This window comes from Aptenodytes forsteri, unplaced genomic scaffold (genome assembly GCF_000699145.1).
Source record: "Aptenodytes forsteri isolate BGI_AS27 unplaced genomic scaffold, ASM69914v1 Scaffold151, whole genome shotgun sequence".
Lineage (NCBI taxonomy): Eukaryota > Metazoa > Chordata > Aves > Sphenisciformes > Spheniscidae > Aptenodytes > Aptenodytes forsteri.
Window position 1 is genome coordinate 320,960 of NW_008795939.1, and position 21,370 is coordinate 342,329.

General features: G+C 38.4%; 1 protein-coding gene across 1 annotated transcript in view; it reads left to right on the plus strand.

The window, feature by feature from the left end:
- The first annotated feature begins 4,021 nt into the window (after positions 1-4,021).
- Positions 4,022-21,370, plus strand: part of FRMD3 (FERM domain containing 3) — a 90,849-nt gene continuing 73,500 nt past the window's right edge. The window contains exons 1-3 of the mRNA XM_009285255.2: positions 4,022-4,069; positions 6,681-6,830; positions 19,745-19,787. Of these exons, the coding sequence (XP_009283530.1) occupies positions 4,022-4,069; positions 6,681-6,830; positions 19,745-19,787 (241 nt within the window). The remainder of the gene's footprint in view (positions 4,070-6,680; positions 6,831-19,744; positions 19,788-21,370) is intronic.

Below are 21,370 nucleotides of genomic sequence, written 5' to 3' on the forward strand. Positions count from 1 at the left end.
GTAAAGAAAAGAAAACTCTCTGATAAATACTTCGCTTCTAAAATAAAATCTGCCAGTTTCTAGCTGGATTTTTATCAGCAAAAGTTCGTTGTCTTTTTTTAGTTTGAAACTTTAACAACAACAACAACAAAGTAAATTACAGCTGGCCCTTCTTACAATTGAGAAAATTTTCCAGTTAAACGCTGTGTAATAGGCTTCCAATGTATTTTCAAGTAGTTTAAAATACTGGAGGGTGCTGATGATGAGCAGGAAGGAAATCTTTTTGAAGGGCTATAGCATTTTAGTTGAGAATGAAACAGGCATGTTTTTAATTGTTCTTTATATTTTGAAGGCATTATGCAATGTTCTTGTGAAACATCTACAGAAGGATATTCCTATCGCTGTTTCCAAAGACGGAGCAAAAAAGGCAAAGAGGTATCCGTCTTGTGAGTAGTTACTGTCATTTGTAATCTCAGTGAATCCATAAATCCAAAGAGCCGTAAGAAATTTGGCCAGGGCGCTGGAGGTTGTCAGGGTTAGGGCTGGCCCAACGTTGCCAGCTTGGAGCTGAGCCCGTTCCACCTCGCTGCCTTCGGTTGCTGCGGAATGAGGATTCTGTTCTTGATGTTCCTATTTGGGCAGGACTTAAAAATTCATCTAGAAGATACTGGGAAATTCGGGCATGCCAGGTTGCCTTCCTTCTCCGTGCCCTCAGCCCTCTTCCCTATTCATCTCCGAAGGGTGGATATAAAATCAGTTCCATCCCCATAGCATGTGCCCCAGTTCACGATGATGCTTAGTGAACTTTTTTGCTGTGCCACTGGCAACAAATGCAAATGTGATAACAGCTGTCCCAAAACTGACATGAACAGAGGATTGCTCCCAGATGTCCTTTTACAGCCACACTCCTGTGTACGAGAGCAAGCCCCGATACTGAACTATAGAATAATTGTCGATGAAATGGAAGATGTATGCCTGTTGGGATTCAAGGTATTTCTCTCATGAAAAGCCTAGAAGAAATACGATCTCATCACTGGAGGAGGATGTCCAAAGAGAAGTCAGAAATGTGAGAGGTGGCAGTCAAGGAGGCAGTTTAGCTCTGTAAATCTCTGTTGCTTTTTATCATTTTTTGTCACGTATTGCCAACTATACTATTTCAGTTTTCAATGGGTAAAGCTGCTTTTTGAATTACGTTTTTGCCTTAGAGGAACTTCTTGGCTTTATCCACTTTTCTGACCTTGTTAGGTTTCATTCTATGGTGGTATTATGATTATTCTTGAATTAATGTATTTAATTCTTTTACATCCATAGAAATTGAAAGTACGTTACACACTAAAGAAAACAAGCATACAAAATCAGACATTATTCTTACCTTGCCTGAGAACCTGGACTTTCCATTTATTTAAACAGAAATACTGGTTTAATTGTGCTTTTAATTTTTTTTTTTTTTTTTTTTTAAGTGGATTTACATTAGTCTTGCAATCACTTAAGTACGTGAGCAGCTTTACACAGAGGGTCACTGTTGGGAACTGTTCGCACAAGTAAAGGCACTTGTGGGATGAGGATCGAAATCTCGGTACAAATGAACACTGTTTATGACTCTGCGCTGCTTCTTAGTAACGTCAGTGGCTTCCTGACGGAGATAAGCACAGCTGGCAGGACTTCAGTGGTTAGATAACACAGCAGAAACCTTGTGTTTAATCTGCTTGTGACTCTTGCTCTTCCTTGTGACGACATTCAGATAAATAAATAGACACAGAACTCCACAGTGAAGCAGATGCAAATAGGGAAGACATTTCACTGAATGCAAGATCTTAAACTGCTATAAATGGTTTTCCCCTCACTTTCAGAATTGTGAAACAGTCACAAATGTTTTGTGGTCTCATTTTACGTCATCGGAGAAGGGTTAAATTGGCAGAACGAGATATACTCTCCCTTGCTTTTTAACTTGCACAAAGAAACTAGGAATAAAAAAAGAAAAGAAATCCCCAAAGCAAGCACAAGATTGGGATATTGTGTTAGACTGAAACTGCTCAAGAGCCATGGAGATCTTTGGATTAGTGTCTACGTAAGAGAGGAGTTACCAAGGAATTGGGTTACTCAGTCATAAATTTGCAGAGCTGCAGAAATGGAAGCCGTAATAATAGTGGTTGGTCGTGAAAATGAAGCATCTCTGCAGTGTCTTACTGGGTTCCTAGAGCTGAGGAAGAAACTCAGGTTGTCCTGTGAGTCTGCCCTGGCGGACTCCCTATGATCATGTTTACATGTTTTGTTGGAGTGGAGAATGTCCCTTGTTTTGCTTAATTCTTTTGCAACAGCTGCTGGTTTAATTTGATACCTACTTGTTTCAATAGAAAAGAAAATTTTTGATCCAGCTTAAAAAGCAGAATTTAACAGTTGTTTGCAAGTTGACCTTCCGTGTTCAGGGATTCTGTCATTTACATGGGATTATATCCCTTGCGTGTGTTTTGGGGTTTGTTGTGGGCTTTTAGTGGTATTAAGGTCAGATATTCAAATGCAACCTTAGGAAAAACATACCCATCTTGTCTTTGTATATTTATCTAAGCAAATCAGAGAGTCATTCCTCAAATTATTTATAGGAATCTCCAAAAGCCTGTTTTTGTGTGAGTGTGTGGAATGGCTACATTATAGGACCTTGTTTAAGGCCATTTTAAAAAACACTTTATAGAGTATGGGTTACAGAAATCTGAAAGAAAAAATATCTCAGTTGAGATAGCCAGATGTTCTATTTGAATTAATAGACGTAGAAAAAAATGGCTTGTCTAAGTTAGTATTCTTTCATTGAAAACAATGTGTTGATTACAGTCCAGGACACTTTGGTTCTCTTGCTTAACATTTTTGTGACTCTTGTTGCTGCCTGGGTTGGTCTTCTCTACTTGAGAATAGTTGCTGGCTTCTGGGTGAACTATGGTATAATTATCAAAGATTTTAGCTGTGAAGCTTTTAAAAATCTGACTTGACTTTTGCCCTCAGATTCCTGTTGTCTGTTGCTGACAATTTTCAGTAGTGTTTCAAATAATGGCTTTTTTAATAATGCCTTTTTTTTCATGTTCTGACAAACATGCTGAAATGTAGCATAACAATATTTATCTGAATTGCTGCAAAGTACTTTATTGGTATAGCAGGGTTTGGTTTTGTTTTTTTGGGGGTTTTTTTGGTTTGTTTTTTGTTGTTTTTGTTTGTTTGTTTTTTAAAGGATCATTTAATTGGAAAGCTATATGGCAACTGTCTGAAATTTCAGGCAATGTTTTATATTCATTATTCTGTGACCCAAATCCATTCTTGTGCTCTGTTGTGGATGACAGGCAGTTCCTAATTTAATTTATCCATATTCTTTCACAAATGAGAATAAGCTTAGGGTTTAATACATTCTTTTGTACTATAATATGTAATAAGTGTATCAAAGAACACAGGAGACAAGAAAGATCATCAGATTCTAAAGCGCAGGAGAATTTGGAGCATTGTTAGAGAAATATAGAAAATGTTTATGGATGCTGTTTGCAGAAAACAAAATGAACAACCATTACCCATTCTTCTTGTCACACTATCTATTATGAATTCAGACTTGAGGTGCTCTGTGCCACATCCAGTATTTTCCTCTGTGTATCAATTATGAACAGAATTTTTTCAAATTTCAGGTATTTAAAAAGCATAATAGTGGAGCATTTAGAACAGTATTTCTTATGAGAACACTAATTACATTATGTATGTGCCTACTTAGCCACTTTTGTCCATCTTGAATCTTTTTTAATATCTGGTAATGAATCGTGGAACTTGAAGCCTGACTGAGTAGCGCTATTAACTGAAGTGTATACTAACCAAGGGTGAGGTTATTAACTAGTCCCTTTCATTTATCCATGGAGGGCTTAAGGACTCCTAGGGCATTAATTTAGCTTGGAGGCTTTTGTTCGTTTGCTCTTTTTTGTTTGGTTCATTTCCATCATCTATCTTTCAAGCAAGAAAACTGGGGCATCAATTCATTTTAGAAAGGGAGTGTTCTTACTGGATTGAAAAACACTGTATGTGCCCTAGACTTCTATCAGATTCCTCAAGAACTCAAAAAACTTTTGTGATTATTTAGGTGGGTGAAGAAAGGACTTGTTAAATGAACGGATTATAATGTGAACCTATAGAAGTTAGTAGATTTACTGACTGTTCTTCCAGTAACACCCTCTAATGTTGTCAGATGAAAATATGACTAGTCTGTTTTCCTCATTTCCCGTGTTTTAAAAATTGGCTTTCTTTTGTACGCTGTTGTCAGTAAAATCTATTTTCATGTTTGACTGTACCTGAGTCACCTAATAGCTGTTATTCCCCAGTTCTATTTGGTTCATTGTAGATTAATCTTAAAACTGTGTGCAACTTGACACACATCTGTGTTCAAATTTTTTCCTACTGCCTTTGTATTGAAATGTCACTGTGCAATTTTGTCTTAATATTTTGACGGTCTTGCTTATCGCATAGTCACAGAAGTTTGCAGACATTTCTAAGATTTTAAGCTAGAAAATACTTCATTGAGATATGACTGTATAAGTGTAGACCTTTTTTTGTCAGTCACAGGGAGAGTGGCAGGGTTTTTTTTTTTTTTTTTTATCTTTGATACCAGCTTTGCCTTTTGAGGAAAGTTTTCTCTGTGCTGTCACTAGCATGCCTATACTTGTAACTGGGTACAGTGCAAAAAAAAATTCAGTGTGTGTGTTAACCACTCTTAACAGCAAACAAGTCAGTTTTTAAATGTCCTGAGGCTGGAAAGAAACAATTACAGAAGGAAATCTGTTGCAGCTATGTTACAGGGAAAAAGGGAGCAGTGCAGGGCGCAAAGCATGAGGTTGAGTGAGCATGTACAGAAAACAGACAAATTGGGTTAACATCCTTTGACAGTGGCTGTTTAAAAATAGGAAGACAAAGTACAGAAATACCATGGCGCGGACAAGGCAGTGATATCCTCCAGGCAAGTAGCAGCATATGGAAGAGTGAAGGACACATAGTGAGGGGTAAATACGTAGGAGATAGAAGGTGGAGGAAGAAAGGAGTAGCGGAAGTAGATGGCTTACACAGTAGGAAGAGAAGCAGAGCCCCCGGTGTCTAGGAAAAAGAAATCTGTAGAGAAATTAGCAATTCCCTTGTGGCTGGAAGTGAATTCAGGAGGAGAGAAGGTCCATGTGGCAGGTAAGGGGATGGCCGCAGGAGCCCCGGTGCACTGGAAGGGCTGTGCAGCTCTCTGTTGGTGCCTTAACTGAGAGTGCTTTTTATTTAGTTAGTCTATCTGTTCAGTGATGGGAGCAAAAGGACGAGCACGTGTATCCACGGCAGAATTCCTTATTATTGTAAAGATAAGAAAATAGAGCAGTAGTTCACGGATTGTATTCTTTTCTAATGCTCCAGTCTTGAAGCATGTCTCATGTTTTCTGTGGGAAGCAGTAGGTCTCAGTGGACAGTGGTGGTCCCAAGGCCATTGCTTCCTCTGCCCTTTAGAGTAGGACCTCGGACAGGTCACGGCGCTGTTTTTGCCTCAGCTGCTCCTATGTGAAATGCAGATGATAACAATGTCCAATTATGTAAAGTACCTTGAGAAATGCAGGAGCTATCTGTTAATTTTTGCCTAGCCATGCTGTTTTTGGTTTAAATTGCCTGTTAGCTTCTTAAAGACAAGTTGAATAAAGCATAGCATTAAAGTTTTCAGGGACTCATTTGGAGGAACAATTAAGTAATTTGTTTATATAATGTGATTGCATATCCTGTGTAGTTTCTATTTTGTAGACATTAAAGAGCTAAGTTCAAGTTGTTTCATGTCAGCAAAAGGTAAAGTCTTGCAAACTTGCTACCTGGTGCACAGTAGAGGTGTTTCAGGGCAGGACCAGGGTAGATAGACAGAGGGAAAGAAACGCAGAGACCTGACACTGCGACGTAGTGAAGCACCTTTGTCTGCTTAGAGCGGACTGTTTTAGGAGAACAGCTGTAGCCTGGTGTTAATACTCACACACATCACAATTCAGAAAAAAAAATCACATTATCTGAATCAGAAGAAATGTGAAAATTCATGTAGGTTCTCCATATCAGGCAGTAAATTAAAGAGAAATGAAACACAGTATTGAGATTGAAGAAAGCAGAAATAAAGAATGAGATTGTTAACTAAACTTCATGTGTACAGTAAGTTTTCTTAAGGCTATAGTTACCTGGTGACAATGCAAAGATGAAAACATCTCTTCCAGTCATTTGGGCATTTCTTCCTTATACTGTAGTGCTGTCTGGGAATTAAGGATCAGGTCTCTCTTGCTTTGTGGGCATTGCATAAAGATCCAGTAAAGTACTCGCTGCCAAAACTTGTTGCAAATTTGGGGATACAAAAAACACACACTGTTTTGAAATTACATATGTAAATGGGTATCTGTTATGTCATTATAGCATCAGGTGGAAATATGGTTACTAGTAATATATTAAATGTTATAAATGTGCAGCTATTAGAGTAGCATGAGTTTTTCCTGAGGCAGGAGTAGTGATGATACTTTCTTAACGAATCAATTTGTGAATGTGCAGGGAGTATATTGGTCACTAATCTCCTGCATCTTTTAGAGAAGATGAATGCTCAAATCTTTGTCCTCATCTGAATAACAACAAATTTCATGTGCTGTTTTCCTTGACACTTTGATTAGATTTTTTTCATATTTATAGACAGCAAGTTCAGAACCCTCAGAATAATATATCAATTCTTTCTCTTTTTACAGAGGGAAACTAAAGGTCAGTTTCTCATAGATCACATCTGCAACTATTACAGCTTGCTGGAAAAAGACTATTTTGGCATTCGATACGTTGACCCTGAGAAGCAGAGGGTATGTATATGAACTCTGACTACGTTTGCTTTTAAGTAATCCTAAATTGATTTTTTTTTCCCAACAAGCAGGCAAGTTCTAATGCAAAGTTATGTATCTCTGATGGTTTATACTCTGGCCATAATCCATAGAGGTTCCTAAAGTGGCATTATTAAATTAATTTTCCCCTCAGTTCATGTATTTAGTTTCAGGTAAATTGATATATTCTGATTTGTGTAGTTCTCCTGGGCACTGAAGATAGAAAAGATCTATAGGCATGACTCAGAGGTAGCAGAGGGTAGCTCTAGGCTCTGGCAGTGCCCTGGAATTTGGGTTTTCTGTTTTTCTGCAGAGTATGCTTCTTGGGAGATGTAGGCAGGAATCCTATTGAGTTTAACAGCTAAAAGCAGTCATTCTATTCCACTTTTCACAGGGTGCATGGACTTAGATATCTGTAATACACAAAATAGGTATGATTCTTCAGGTTATGGGGTGTTCTTCAGGTTAATTCTCCCTATGAACATCTTTACATTTGTGCAGTAAAATTTACAGGCCTGTGCTCTAGGCATTTGTGTGGACAGTGATTAGTCATCTCTCTTAGGTGGAAGGTGGTCCTGCAGGTTGTATTCTGTAGGTGATTTGCTACTGCTACTCCCTGTTTGGTTTCAGATGATTGTTACTGTTTGAGAGTAGGAAAGGATGGTCAACACAGGAAGCAGAAGTCTTCAGACTGTGAAATACAGAACTGCTGCTTCAGTGTGTGGTCCTGCTGGTCTCAGGATTAAGACTTAGATATGACTTTAAGTATCATGGGGGTGTATATGGGCATTTGATCTCCGGAAACAATCACCAGTTTGAAACTGCTATGATTCAGGAGGAGAAAAACATTTTGCTGGGTATCTCTTGCTACACCCTTACTAGTTTTGTCAAAAATCACTGGAATTAGAGAAGCACCCCCTGCTCAACCTTGTAGAATTGCAATAGCTTTGCAAAGCTGCAGCAGGTCATTTCCATTGCATGCTCCTTTTGAAATTAAAATAATTAGCAGAATAATTAGCAGTTATTCTGACCAGTGTACTTAATTCTTCACAATCATTAAAATTATAGAGGTGTTCACCTGGTTGGAATTGATAGGAGAAGTAGGTGGAGTGCTGGATTAGACTATAATTAGGTAGGACTTAATGAATACTTACTTTTGTTGGGCCTTTCTCTGACAGTCATTCAAAAATTGCTACAGAAAAGTTCTTTTACTTAACAGCAATCAAGAATTTTTTTTAGTAAAATCTTTAATTTTTTTTGGCAGAATACTTTAAAAAAGTGATGCTTCAGAAAAAACTCTAAAAACCCCACTCCCATTGGGATGCCTGTTATATCATACTTTATGTGGCTCCCATGTTTCAAAGAGCTGTTAACTATATTACCTAAAAAATCTTAGCTATTCATTTCCCTTTATATCCAACAACTAAGAATACGGTGGCCATCCTGTGAAGTAGGATGGCTTATATCAACTGGCCCACTCTTCAGTTGGATTTTGTTAAGCGAACTTCTCAAGCTTACATTTTCCATACGTGCATTTTTAAATGCTGATTTATAATTACTTTCACGTTTTTAAGCATATGGATAACTCCTCTAATTGGGTATTAGTTCTTGATTTTAAACTCTCTTATGAATTAGGACATGAATTATAAGGGACATGTCTTTATACAGACGTAAATGCTCTGGATGATGAGTTGAAAGCAACATACATTTTTCTTTTAGGTTTATTACAATTCATCAAAATAAGCTATTTTTACATGCAGTATCTTCTGTTGTCCCTTTGTCCTGTTGTTTCTTTTTTTTTTTTTTTTTTTAAGATTGACTTTTTAAATTTTTATACATAAAAAGTTTTCCCTCAGAGTGGATGTTTCCTCTGCAACAAACCCTATCCTAAGGACTAAAATGCAGACAAATGTTATAATAAAGGAATATTGTTTTTATGTCATCTGGCTCTTTTCAATCTCTGGTCTTGTTAAGGTTCACTTACCTAACTCTTACCTCTGTATCAGATACAGATGCATGAATACCTCCCAGTCAGATGCAGGAAGACTGTGAAACTATAATTACAATTCTTCTCCCATCAGCAGAAGACTGTTCTGATCTTTTTCTGATCTTAAAGAAACATACTAACGAACAAGCTCCTAGTAGTATAACAAACATGGGATGTTATGAATAATTATGCTGGGGCCCAGGCATTGTAGCTAGATAACGTTCATCAGTAAATGGCTCAGCAGAAAACTGGAGGAAATCATGATTTTGAAATGATGAGGTAGGTGATGGCTCTTCCCACAGTTTTGTATTTTAGCAGTTGTGAGCTTAGCTGCCTGAAATTCACGTTAACAAAAAACCCTGAGATTACAGAGGAGTAGTTGTTTAGGTATGTGGTTATAGAGGTAAGCTGTAGCAAGTATAAGATGTAGTGGGGTCACAAGAGGAATGTCACATCATAGTAGCCACCTTACAGGAAAGAGGACTTAGAGCTCTGTAGAAGAGATTTCCGAAGCTCTGTGGAATTCTTGCAGGTCCCACCGAGGAAAAAGGGAGAGACATTTCCTGCAGTACATTCTTATGGGTTGGTTAGATGTATTACAAAACAGAAACAGTAGCTCAGTAAAGATCTGTAGGTGGAATTCACCAACAGCTTCTTTCTAAAGTTAAATCTGGTGATTTTACTGAGAACAATTGCTTTGAAGGGACGTGGTAATTCATCCTAAACCAGTTCAACAATGTGTGTGACAATGTACTTCAGTGCGCCATAGGCAAATAAAGAGATGTGGGACAATGAATAAAATGAATATTGCCTGGCCTGGTTTTGGCAATAAGCCACCAGCGTGATGTGGCTATGATAAAAGAGAACACTTTGTTTGCCCCTTCTTAGGATAGTGTTTTCAGGAAAGTATTAATGTCATTACACCCTAATGAGACCTCAGCTGTTCTGATCTAGATGTCTGCATTTAAGAAAGGTCAATTTAACTGAATTAGGAAAAGGAGTATTAGAAAGATAAAGAGAATGGAGACTTGAGATCGTCTCAATGTTTTTGAGACGATATTAAGAAGAGCATAACCCATTTAGTGCAGCAAAACAAAGGATACGAGGGTATGGTTATACATGCATCAGAGTGTAAAGTAGAAAGAAAAAGTTTAAGCAAGAGAGGTGGTTTCTTAATTAAGCCAATGGAACTAGACTACACTAGACTGCGCATGTATGCTTGTCAGTATGAAAACAAACTGCAGCATCGGGAACAGCCATAATGGAGGCAATGAGGCAAAATTTTTAACTAGATTTGTAAAGAACCTTAAGAGAGATGTCTATAATTTTATGCAAGGGGTTTATATTAAATATTGTCAGAGATAGAGAATAGGCACCATCTTCTGAAGTTTCTTTGAAAGAATGTGTAATAAAAGCTGAAACAAGAAAGAATAAGTTTTTTTTTAGGAGAGTTATTATTGATTCTGATGCAGGTAGCATACAATTCATGTTGCTTTGCCCATTTTCTTGGAAGTGTTGAATGCCTCTGTTGTAGTTCATATTCCACTGCATAGTCTTTGTCTTTTCCCAAAAAGGGCTATATCTGTGGTTCCAAATGAAACTGCCAAAATCATGCATTTAATTCTGGCTTTTAGTGAATTAATCTTGATTTGCTCTTTGAATAGTTAATTTATATGACATAATAGTATATTATTATATAGTGTACACACACCTACATATGTATATATAAATATTATGCAGAATTACTCCTGCTGCCATTTAGTCTACCAGTGATGCTTGCCTCCCTTTTATTTGTATGTAATTGTTTGTGCAAAGGTTTCAGAGTTGCTCCAAAAGCTAATTTGCAGTCCTTTTTTGTAATCTTTTGAGGAAGCGCAAGCAGGCAAAAATACCAGCTTTAATTCATCCTAAATGTCTTCTTTCAGAGTTTGCTACCAAAATGTAGCATTTTGACTTAGGAGCGTTGAAACACTTGGCTGAGTTTGAGAATTTAAAAAATGAAATGTTTCAATATTTCAGATGTTTCAAATGAAATGTTTCAATATTTGTGTTTAGAATATTCCGAACTTCTGACTATAGAATCAGCAAATTGAACTGTGGACATTCTTTTATTGATTAGGGATTATGACCCACAGCAAATTTGGATCCATCGTGTTCAACAGGCATGATTAACTGTGTTCGTAATATTCTACAATAAAGCTGTCCTCCAGGAGCTCACTCCTGAAATTATTACGATAACTCTGAATTCTGTCATGACTTCAGACCTTTACCCTGCCCAGATTTTTCTAAAAAGCAGGAGAAGGAAGAGATGATGCCCTAAGTTTTATTTGTTATTTTTCAGCCAACGTATGTGAAAAATGTAGATAATTGAGCTAATTGTCTTAGGTTGGAAAAAAATTATGAAATGTGGGAAAATGGTGGTGGGAAACAGCTGTTGTTTTTATAGGTTATTTTTCAAGTAAGTTATAATGTATAACCCTCCCCCTAGCTCCCCTTTTACAATAATCCTTTCCTTCTGCATAAGTAAACATGTGGATATTTTAGGCATACTTAAACTTTGTAACATTTTCTATATTTTTCCATTTTCTATTCCAGACCAAATAAGAAACTCTGGAAGACTCTCTTAACAGAAGGCAGCATGGTAGCTTTTTTTATATCTTTGGATATACAGGAGAGTAACAGTGCCAGTGACCTCAAATTGAACTAGCAGTTAAAGACTCTAGGTTCTACACCATATGTGCTGTTTTATCTTCTGGCGTCACATTTGGATATTCCTTTGGGAAAACTGTACCTTAGGATAGCTTCAGAAAAGCCAGGATTGTACTAAAAGTACTGCAGTAAATTGCAGTATGCCATTTTATGTCTAATGGTACTATGCTGGGAATGAATGAGTTCCTAGTGTTCATATATTAACTGTTGAATTTTTCGCCTGGATTTCTGAGAAAACTAGATACATGGGATCACATTGCCTTTCTCCCCGACTCTCAACTGTAGTAACTTTTGAAGACAGTTTTGGTCAAATTTGGCTGGGGATATAGGTCTCAAACATTAAGTTCCTGTAAAGCTTCATGAAGATAAGCTGCCACATCGGTGGGTAAAACCCTATTATTCTTCTCACTGAGGGAAACGCTGTAGGGCAAACCCACTCCATAGGGAATCTAGAGAGAGCTGAGAGACAATGGAAGGACTCAGAAACCATAATTAGGAGCTTGTATTTTTTAGAAATAAGTAGTTTCAAACAGGAGACATACCTGGAGGAGGTGTTACTGATTCTGCTACTCAAGGAACTACCTATTGGTACATTTTCATGTGCTTCGCTATTATATTGAGGCCAGTTATCACACTCTCACCCTTGAGGAAATGCAGCATGACTAATTCTGTGCCAGATACCCTGGGTTGACTGCGCACCTTTTTTGTGTTTTTTTGGCTGGTAGGAGATGGGAGTAGGATGGAATAATGCAGCTACTGTTCAGCATCTCTCACTAGAGAGGATCCCTTGTTGAGAGAGGCCACTGGTATTAAGAGCAAAGGAGGACTGGGCTGAAGGAACATGGTAGTATGGTGAAATTTATTCTTTAAGGCCCTTCAGGAGGGCATCTGAGCAGTGATTTAAAGTTGGAAATACCTAAGTTTCCTTTTTTTTCTCCCCAATGTGTGGATTTGAGCACGTGCTTGTGATTTTTGAATGTGAAAGTATGAGGTGGTGGTTAGACAGAAATACCTTGGAACTACCCATGGGGTAGGTTGGAAGCATTAGGTGTTACGAAAAGGCTTTGTGGGACCCTGAAGCAACTGTGAAGCCTCACCAGTCACTGCAGGAATGCTGGAGATCATAATCACCCCGAAGCATTAAGGTGCTTTGTCATTTGGATGTGCTGCAGAGTTGTCTGGGAGCAGCACAGCAGTGCAGTGGTTTTAGCTCTGCGCATGTATGCTTGTCAGTATGAAAACAAAGCTTTCAAATTAGTGAAACTGCTGTATGAATACACTCCCACTATGCAGCCGATCTTGAATGGTGGCTGTGAGTACACTGGGATTTTCTGACTTCCCCAGAGCACAGAGCCCAGCTCCGTGCATCGTAAAAAAATAACAACAGTGTGCACTACGGATTTGCCGGTACTCCTGCCAGTCTTCCCCTAGAGAACTGTCACAAATACAGTTCTTGTTTTGCTTTCAAGCCTAGATGCACTGAAAACTGGTAGGCACCTCTACAGACAGGTAGTTTTTTGTCAGATTACATGTTTATTTCACTAGGAAGGCTGCTGGGGAGTCCCATTTGTATTTTAGAGTACGTCACTCCAATGGACCTGGACAGAGTATTTGTTTAATCCTATAACCTAACTTGTTCTGCATTGTCCCAGTATTTACTAGTGAAGGAAATTGGAGCCTGTTGTCTGTGAGTAATGAATTTCTTTATCATGAAGTAGCAATTCTGTTTTTAATGGGACATGTACACAAAATGTACAGCAGCGCCTCATCAGAGAGACCATTTGAAAGGCTCAGCAAGTCTTGGGTGCAGCTGATCTCTGCTTTAGCAACAACAGCTACTTAATACATGCTCTTAAAAATGTGCACTTAGTCCCACGTGAGGGCGGTGAAGGTTGGGAGAAAGAGGCAACAGATAATTTGCAACCTCAGTTTAACAAAGCTATGTCTTTGTGTAATGACTTGTAAGGCTCCATACAGCTATGTAAAGGGAGCTATCTGGGAGCTCTCTAGTCTCTTTGAAGGGGTAGAGCAGAAGTATTATAGACTGAACACCAGAGTGACTGAGCCATAGGTTAATTAAAATTTTAATGCTTCTCCATGCGTGTGAATCTCTCCTCCTGGACAGTTATTACAAAAATCGTGTGCATCTGCACAAAGTCTTGCTGTGACCCTGCTTGGTGAGTGCAGTTCAGGTCTTGCTGTTTCAAAAAAATATAGTAGAGCTAGAAAAGGAACAAAGGCAGCCGTGAGAATGATATCAAGTAGGAATGGATTTCATACGAAGAGAGATGGATTAAACTAGAATAATTCAGCTAGGAAAAGAGGTGAGTGCGAGAGAATGAGTGAGAGAGAGAGCAAGAGAATGAGCAAGAGAGAATGAGAGAGAAGAATATGATGTAAAATGGCTTGGAGATGGTGATCAGGGAAAAATTGCCCTGTAATTCTTAGAAATAAAATGCACTTAAGGAAATTATAAAGCAATTGGTATCAAGAAATAGTTTTAAAAATACCATACCTAGTCATAAAATTCATTGTTGTAGCTGCCAAAAATATTTTTAAAAGTGTTAAAAAGTAAGTGCTTAGACAAATTGGTGAAAGTCTATAAAGACTTACAAACAAATTGTAATGGAGACGGGTGGAAAAAGCCCAGTGAACACAATGGGAGCTACTATTCTTGTTCTTTTTCTAAGTGTTTGCTTCAGGCCATTTTCAGGGACAAAGTGCTGAGTTAAATGCATATTGTTTTTACCAGTAGAGGTGCATTTATGTACTAAACAAAATCTTGGCACAAATGAATAGTAGTGTGAATATACATATAAACTTAATTCAGCAGTAATGCTACTAACTGAAATATCTTGTGTGAAGATTAGTAACCTTGTAAACCAAATCATTCTGCAGGCTATTTTAATGAAAATAAAGATGTTTTTTCCATCAGTTGTGAACCTGTTAGCTGTGAGCGTGTGGTGGCTCATGCATACATCAATATATGCAGATGTTCAACTGATGTAGAGGTTATGGATCAGTTGAGCTACTCCAACTTACAGCATTGGAGTTTCTCTGAATGTTTCAGTCTAAGAGGAATAACAGAGTGATAATTAGGAAATTTTTTTAATAAATTCCAGCTCAGAATCATACAAATGGTGATTCTGTTCCCGTGTATGGTACTATTTCTGGACCAGATTAATTTTTGTGATAATGGTGTACACTGTTTCTTCCTGCTAACCAGAGCCGATGCCCTGATTTTGAGAACAGTACAGAGGAACAGCTCCTTTGATGCAACAGAACAATATCGATATTCTTGGTATAGAGGTTCTTGAAGGCATGAAAAAATGGTGTCAGCCTCAGGGCATGAAGGAGACATGCAGGGTGCCCTGGGTCATTTGGTGTCTGTTGGGCTGATATAGAGTGGGCACCCAATTAATTCCCCTGTCTGAGCTTCCATTAGCATTGGGTACTGTTACTATTTTTTTTTGAGCCTCGGTTTTGGCCGGCAGTGACCTGCTGCAAGTCACTGCCTTGAGGCTAAAGCAAATTGATTTTGATTTTGCTTTTCATTCAAGGAAAAGGTTAGGTATTAATTTTCAAGATTAATGTAGGGGTGAGGTTTAAATAAAATTAATTTTATTACTTTTCTAGCAGTGTTTCCGTGCGTATCTCCATTCTCCTGCTCTCTTCTGTCCATTAAACGAAGTCTTCAAATCCAGTCCTTGCCTGGCTAGAATATTCTCGTGACATCTGCAGGTTCTTCTCATTCTGTTTTGCTGTATGCACATCTGAGCACTTGACTGAGTATTGCTTGCCAGCGGGGATTTAAATATTCACAGCATTTGGCCACTGTTGATTGCCCCTTCATTACTGCTCCTCTTGCAAACACAGGGACTAAATCAAAAGCCTCTTGTGTTGGAGGAGGGGAGAGACTTTTCACTGAATTCATTGAACTTCTGGTTGGTCAGGTCCGAAGCACCTGCTTTTGGCTTGGCAGTTTTTTAGGAGGTGGGCTTTGGTTTATGCCAGTCTTATGCAGGAGTCCATAGGAAAAGGAGACTTGAGCACACATCTTTGCACTTTGTAGAGTGGCTGTTGCAATGTAGAGGAAGAACAGTATGGGGATTTTAATGACACTTGACCCCTTACAAGGGCTGTAAGAATAGATATGGGACATTGTATCCTCTTTCCTCCCCACTTCTTATTCTAAAACCCTTAACCCTGTGCTATACTGAGACCAAGTTCAGTCCTGTCTGAGCTTCTCAGTGAATGACTTCGTTTGAAACAGGTTGTCGGCTGAAGTGTCTTTACTAAAAGCACATCAGTGTTTGTGGTGTTAAATTGACTTTCTAGAATGGTGCTTTTACCCTTGCGTGGTGTCCTTGCTCATCCTGAGCTTTTGCTGTGGAAGCTGGTAGCACGTCAGCTGCTCAGCATTTGTGGGTAAGCAAGAACACACCTGGCCTCGCTAATGACTACTCAGTGCCACTTAAAGGCTGATCAGAGGTGAGGGCTGTATTTACAAAGTAAAAATTGCACTAGTCTGAAACACAGGATGCAGTCATAATGAAACCTTAGTCAGAAGGCAATTCTCAGCACATTTCAGGATCCCAGGACCAAAAGTGATATCCATAATAGTTTGCTTACTCACCACTGGCACTTGAAGCACCAAGAATCAGCAGCAATCCAATGACTAAGGTCATACTTAGAGATCTTGAAGGTCCAGGATCTCTAAGTATCTTTCTCTCTCCCTTCTGTTTCTGTCAGGACATCTGCCTGACCATCTAGATGCCCGGCTGCTACCCAAACCTCTTTCAGCAGAAGAGATTAGAAATTGGCAGTGCTGAACATGTCTCCTCATAGGATCCTTGGTAATTGGTGTTAGCTGGATTAGGATCAAAGTCTTCTCCATTGGGCAACAACCGTGTTGCTAATGTGCCATCAAGGAAATGGGAGACTCAGCCTCTGCAGGAACGATTTCTAATGATCGTTAAGTTCTATCAAATATAAAGCCAGGCTGGTTTGAGGGTGTAGGCCATCATCCAATTAAAGCAACCTTTATGGACAACAGTGTGAAATACATGAGGCAAAAATGAAACTGTGTAAGATTTTTTTTTTTTTTTTTCTTCCCCTAGTTTGCACATTTTACTGCAATGAGAGAAATTAATGATTCTTGTCCCTGGTTCCAAGTTTATGTCTGACTTGTTTTGTTTGTCTGTTTTATTTGTCTTATGAGGTGTTAGCCTTACAAGAAAGAATTGGAAACACCTATGGTCTGTTCCTGCAAGGCATTGTGGCATACAGTAGTAATGAAAATTTTTTGCAGTTGAAGATTTAAAATGCTTTTAAAATTTGGCCTGACAAGCTAACTTGAAATGTTATATTTTCCTTTCATCTGAGGTTTTTTTTTTCTTTTTCAGCAAAATTGTTAAAAAAAAGATTGCTACGTGGAAAAAGAATTTTGCAAAGCCAGATGCTTTTCAACTGAAAATTCCTGCAGAAACCCTTCAATGAATTTATAGGAACCTTAATCTGGTCCTAGCTATAACAGCTAATTAATCTTGGAATAAATATAGCATGAACACTGTAGTAGAGATGAGGCATGGTTATTAATTATTAATAGTCAGTGCTGTAAGGCTGGAAGATAAGTACTCAGGGGAAAATCTTTACTAAAACTCAAATTGAAATACGCAAACAAATATAGGGGTGGATATTTTCACAAGTACTAGCAATGACTAGGTGTTTATCTTCCTCTGACACTCAGCATTAAGCACCTAATTGCTATGTCTTTGAAAATCTCCACAAATTATAAAGTAACTGCTCAGTTTTCTGGAAGATTCAGCTGAATTGTCTACGCGTTTGCAATCTTCCACCAACAGAAGGTCACCACAGAAATCTGAGCTTCTAAAAACTGCCTGTCAGTTCCTTGACCTCCAAGTGAAAGGCTAGACTGCTTAATTGCTCAGTGTCTTTTCAATCCACTTTTAACCCATGAAAGTCAGGTCTTAGTGAAACATGTTTGCTTTTGGACATGTTAGCTAAATGGGTGTTCCTGGGGGTTTGGTGCACTGCGTGAGGAATTTCATCCATGTTTCCCCTTTTTCATTATTTGTATAGTGAATTATGAGGGTTTCATATCTGCAGATTGGCTTTTTTTACCTCTGACTTTTTGTTAGAATAGGTAATTGACTTTTTCAAACAGTTGTAAATGCTGACCTGGTGTGTGCTAATATTTCAGCCTGGCTTTTCAAAAGGAAATATCAAACAAATTATGTTGTGCTCCTGCTAGATGAAAATAGTGAGATACCTCTTAACTCTCAGTTCCTTGGGAACAGTACAGCACGCTCGCTGTCCAAGTTTCTCTTTGCTGTCTGAGTCTTCAGCTAGGACTACCTTGATCCTGGTGGAGGTGGGGTGGGTGCGTGAAGAGGTTAAGGAAAGTAAACTTGCATATCTGTGTCTTGGCTGGTTTCCTATCTGTGAATTCATTCTGGATTATGTATCTCTAAAGTACTGCAGACTGTATCAAATTTCTTAAATTGCCTTACCTTTTAATGAACAACTCTCACCCCCAATATTCAGAGCAAAATGTATAAATAATCTATCTGTGTGATCTAAAAAAGAATTAAGTGAACTAGTAGGTATTTCTGGTAAGTTGGTGAAACAGTCCTTGCTTTCTCAATTCTGTTTCTTTCTTCTTCTCCCCAAAAATGAGAGATACTGGGGAGAGGGAAGAGGTGAAGAAATGGTGTGGGGTTGTTTTTTGTTGTTGTTGTTGTTTGAAGTTTAGGGATTGTTGGGTTTTTGTTTTGTTTGTTTTTTGAGTACCAGGGTTCCATATCAGTCTCTCAGTAGTAAGTGAGCTTCAAACAGAAATACATAGTAGCGCTTATCTCCAGTATTGCTGTAAACTATATGCAGGAGTTTCTGAGCGGCCGTAGTGTATAAGCTGCAGATATTTGAAAATGTTCTTTCCAAGGTACTTGTTTTGTCAGAAATTCTGTTCCAGAAAGTAATTTACAGTTACCCCTGATTTTGACTGAAGTCTTGAGATGTCATGATTTTTAAAATAATAATTTTCTGTCACCTATTAACAATTCCTATGACGTATTTTCCCCTGGCCTTTCTGTGTAGTATAATTACTGTAAGTTATGAGGAAAAATAGCTGATGTAGGATATTTTAAGTATTACATATGGTTTAAAAAATGCTAGGTTTTCTTTTTGCAGTAGATGGTAGGGTTTTAGAGCTAAAATGAAAAGGGTTAAAAATGAAACCCCTTAGAGCAAGGCCTTCCAGTGTTGATTATGCTTATTAAAGCTGAATACTATGCTTTTTGACCAGCTGCTTCTGCAGCACAAACCTTATTTTAGTGTGGAGATTTTTTGCTTACAGGAAAAATCCTAGTACATATGCTGTTGGCTGTGGTCAGAAGTGGCACTCCAGTATCAGCATGTTCTTTTGTCAATCAGAACATCCTCCTGAACAGTTCAGCTAGTGTTAGCAGGGGATGTGCTAAGGCTCTTGGCTAAAATGTGAGCCTAAATTTTTGTCACAGAAGCATCTGAGTTTATTTTCCAGGAGAATAAAAAATTGAAAGTTTTCCTGCCCTTGCAGTCTTTCCCTGGAAAGTTATATACCAACTGGCAGGCATCCGTACCTCTCTGTTGTGCATTGACTGTCCGAGGCGTAAACATTTCATGGAAAAGTACACTCTTTTTCCCTTCAGATTTTTAGTTCTTGTTAGAAAAGAACAATAGCTTGTGTTCTGAGGGTGCTGACTGAGAATACAGTATTTACACATGCTTTAGTTATAAGAACTGTAGAAGACAGCATTAATGAACAGACGATGTTAATGTTTCTGAATAGTCTGTCCTACTGTCCAATATGATCATTCTTCTGGAAAAAACAATGGCTGAAAGTGTAAGACTGAAATGTCTGCTGCAAACTAATCACTAGAGCCTGTCTCCTTTAAATTTCTCTTTGAAATATGTCTTATTTTTATCTCAACTACATCTTATAACCAGTGGTAACATCAAGTATGCTTATACAGTGCAATTCCAGTATTATAATAGTATGGAGGTGCTTTTTCCAGTTTATGTACGTCTCAGTGAAACAAAAACCCTGCTTCCTATTTTTGGTACTACATACATCTACAAGGATGTTGTTGTCTGCTGTGATCCGTATTAACCTCTGCTCTCTGCTTTGCCTTTCCAGCACTGGCTTGAGCCCAACAAGTCCATCTTCAAGCAAATGAAATGTAAGTGTTAAGAGCGCATGTTTTTAAACTGCTTTTGAAATGCCCAAAGGTTTTCCTGTGCTTCCATGCAGTAATTTAGAATATGCTTAATTTGTTTCCTGGTGCAAATAGGCCCTTCATGTCCTGTCTGGACTCCTAAAAACTCCATGCTACCCTCATGTCACTGCCTCACAGTGCTCTGCATATCAAGAGCTTTCCCTTACTGCTCAAGGCTAGAGCCAGAGGCCAGCTGATGTGTGTGGGGTGGCAGATCTGTGGGAAGACCTGTATGTTCTGGCTTTCATTTTCAGTCAGACGCAATCAACCAGCCACTGCGAGATGGCAATAAATACAGAGCATGGCAATCTGCTTCTGGGTCTTTCTGGTTTGTTTTCTTTTTGCTGCCCCCTGCTTCCTGCCAGTGCAGAGCATTGGTTTGAGATCATTGTTACAGTCCAGCAAACTCAAGTGCTATGGGTTAAGTGGTGAGCACCTGCCACAGGCAAGTGGAAAATTACAGTCGTTATTTAAAAAAGACTCCTCAAAATAGGAATGTATTATTTTAATTACCTTTTTGAAATGTTACGGCCTTACTCATCCTTTGCATTAAATGGGCCAACCGTGAAGACTTGTTCAGGAAACAGAACTACTTTGGTACTCAGAATATCCAGCAGCGGAAGAGAGTGTTTATTTGGCAGTTCTGGAGACGTGATTTAGGTCACTGGGAGTTGTGTCTTGTTTAATAAAAGCTGTTGTCTATCTAGCTACTTAGTTATGAAATGGAGGATTTTACTCACCCTTTGTATGCAGTTTTCTGTTTTAAGCATAAGTACTAAGTGTCTTTTGTGTGGGAGATAATGTGTTTGTTTTAAAATATGATGAGGCTTAAGAGATTGTCTAATATGTAAAACCAGTTAATCCTGGGTGTTGGCTGCACTACATGGAATACTTCAAGAAATTCTTCCATTAATGCAGCAATAGTATATGTTGCAACATGTGTGTACATGTGTATATAAGCATGCGCACATATACCTAGCATATTCAGTGTGAACTGTTTATATCTAGTGTTTAGGTAGCTGGAGTGTTTTCTGGTAAAAAATAACTTCAAGAATGTCAAGCTAAAACTAAGTTGTGCTCCTCTGCAGTGAGTGCTGGTGGAGGAAGAAAAGAGGGACTGTAATAATTATAAATTATCTTTACCTCTTTCTTCCTTCGAATGTGTTATCAAAAGTAGAACAGAGTTTCCTCCAAGTATCCTCTAATCTGCATTTGTATCACTGCTTTCACCCAACAAAGCGTAGCGGCTCATGCTTCTTGTTGCACTTTGCATAGCAACATATTCAGGAACTCTGCCAACAGATGCACTGAGAGTGTTTTGGTTTATTCAAAACAACTCTATCTGCCTATAGATGTTGCCTAGATATGATTGATGGTAGTCCACAAATTCCATAGATACAGTGATGTGATGGTCTCATCAGAGGACTTGTGTGGCTTTTGGGGTAGAATCCTAATCAAAACTCTGAAGACTGAAGAATGAATGCATAGGAAAAAAGGCAAAATAAAACGCAGCTAGTATGAGGTTATTTATCACGGTGAAAAGGTCT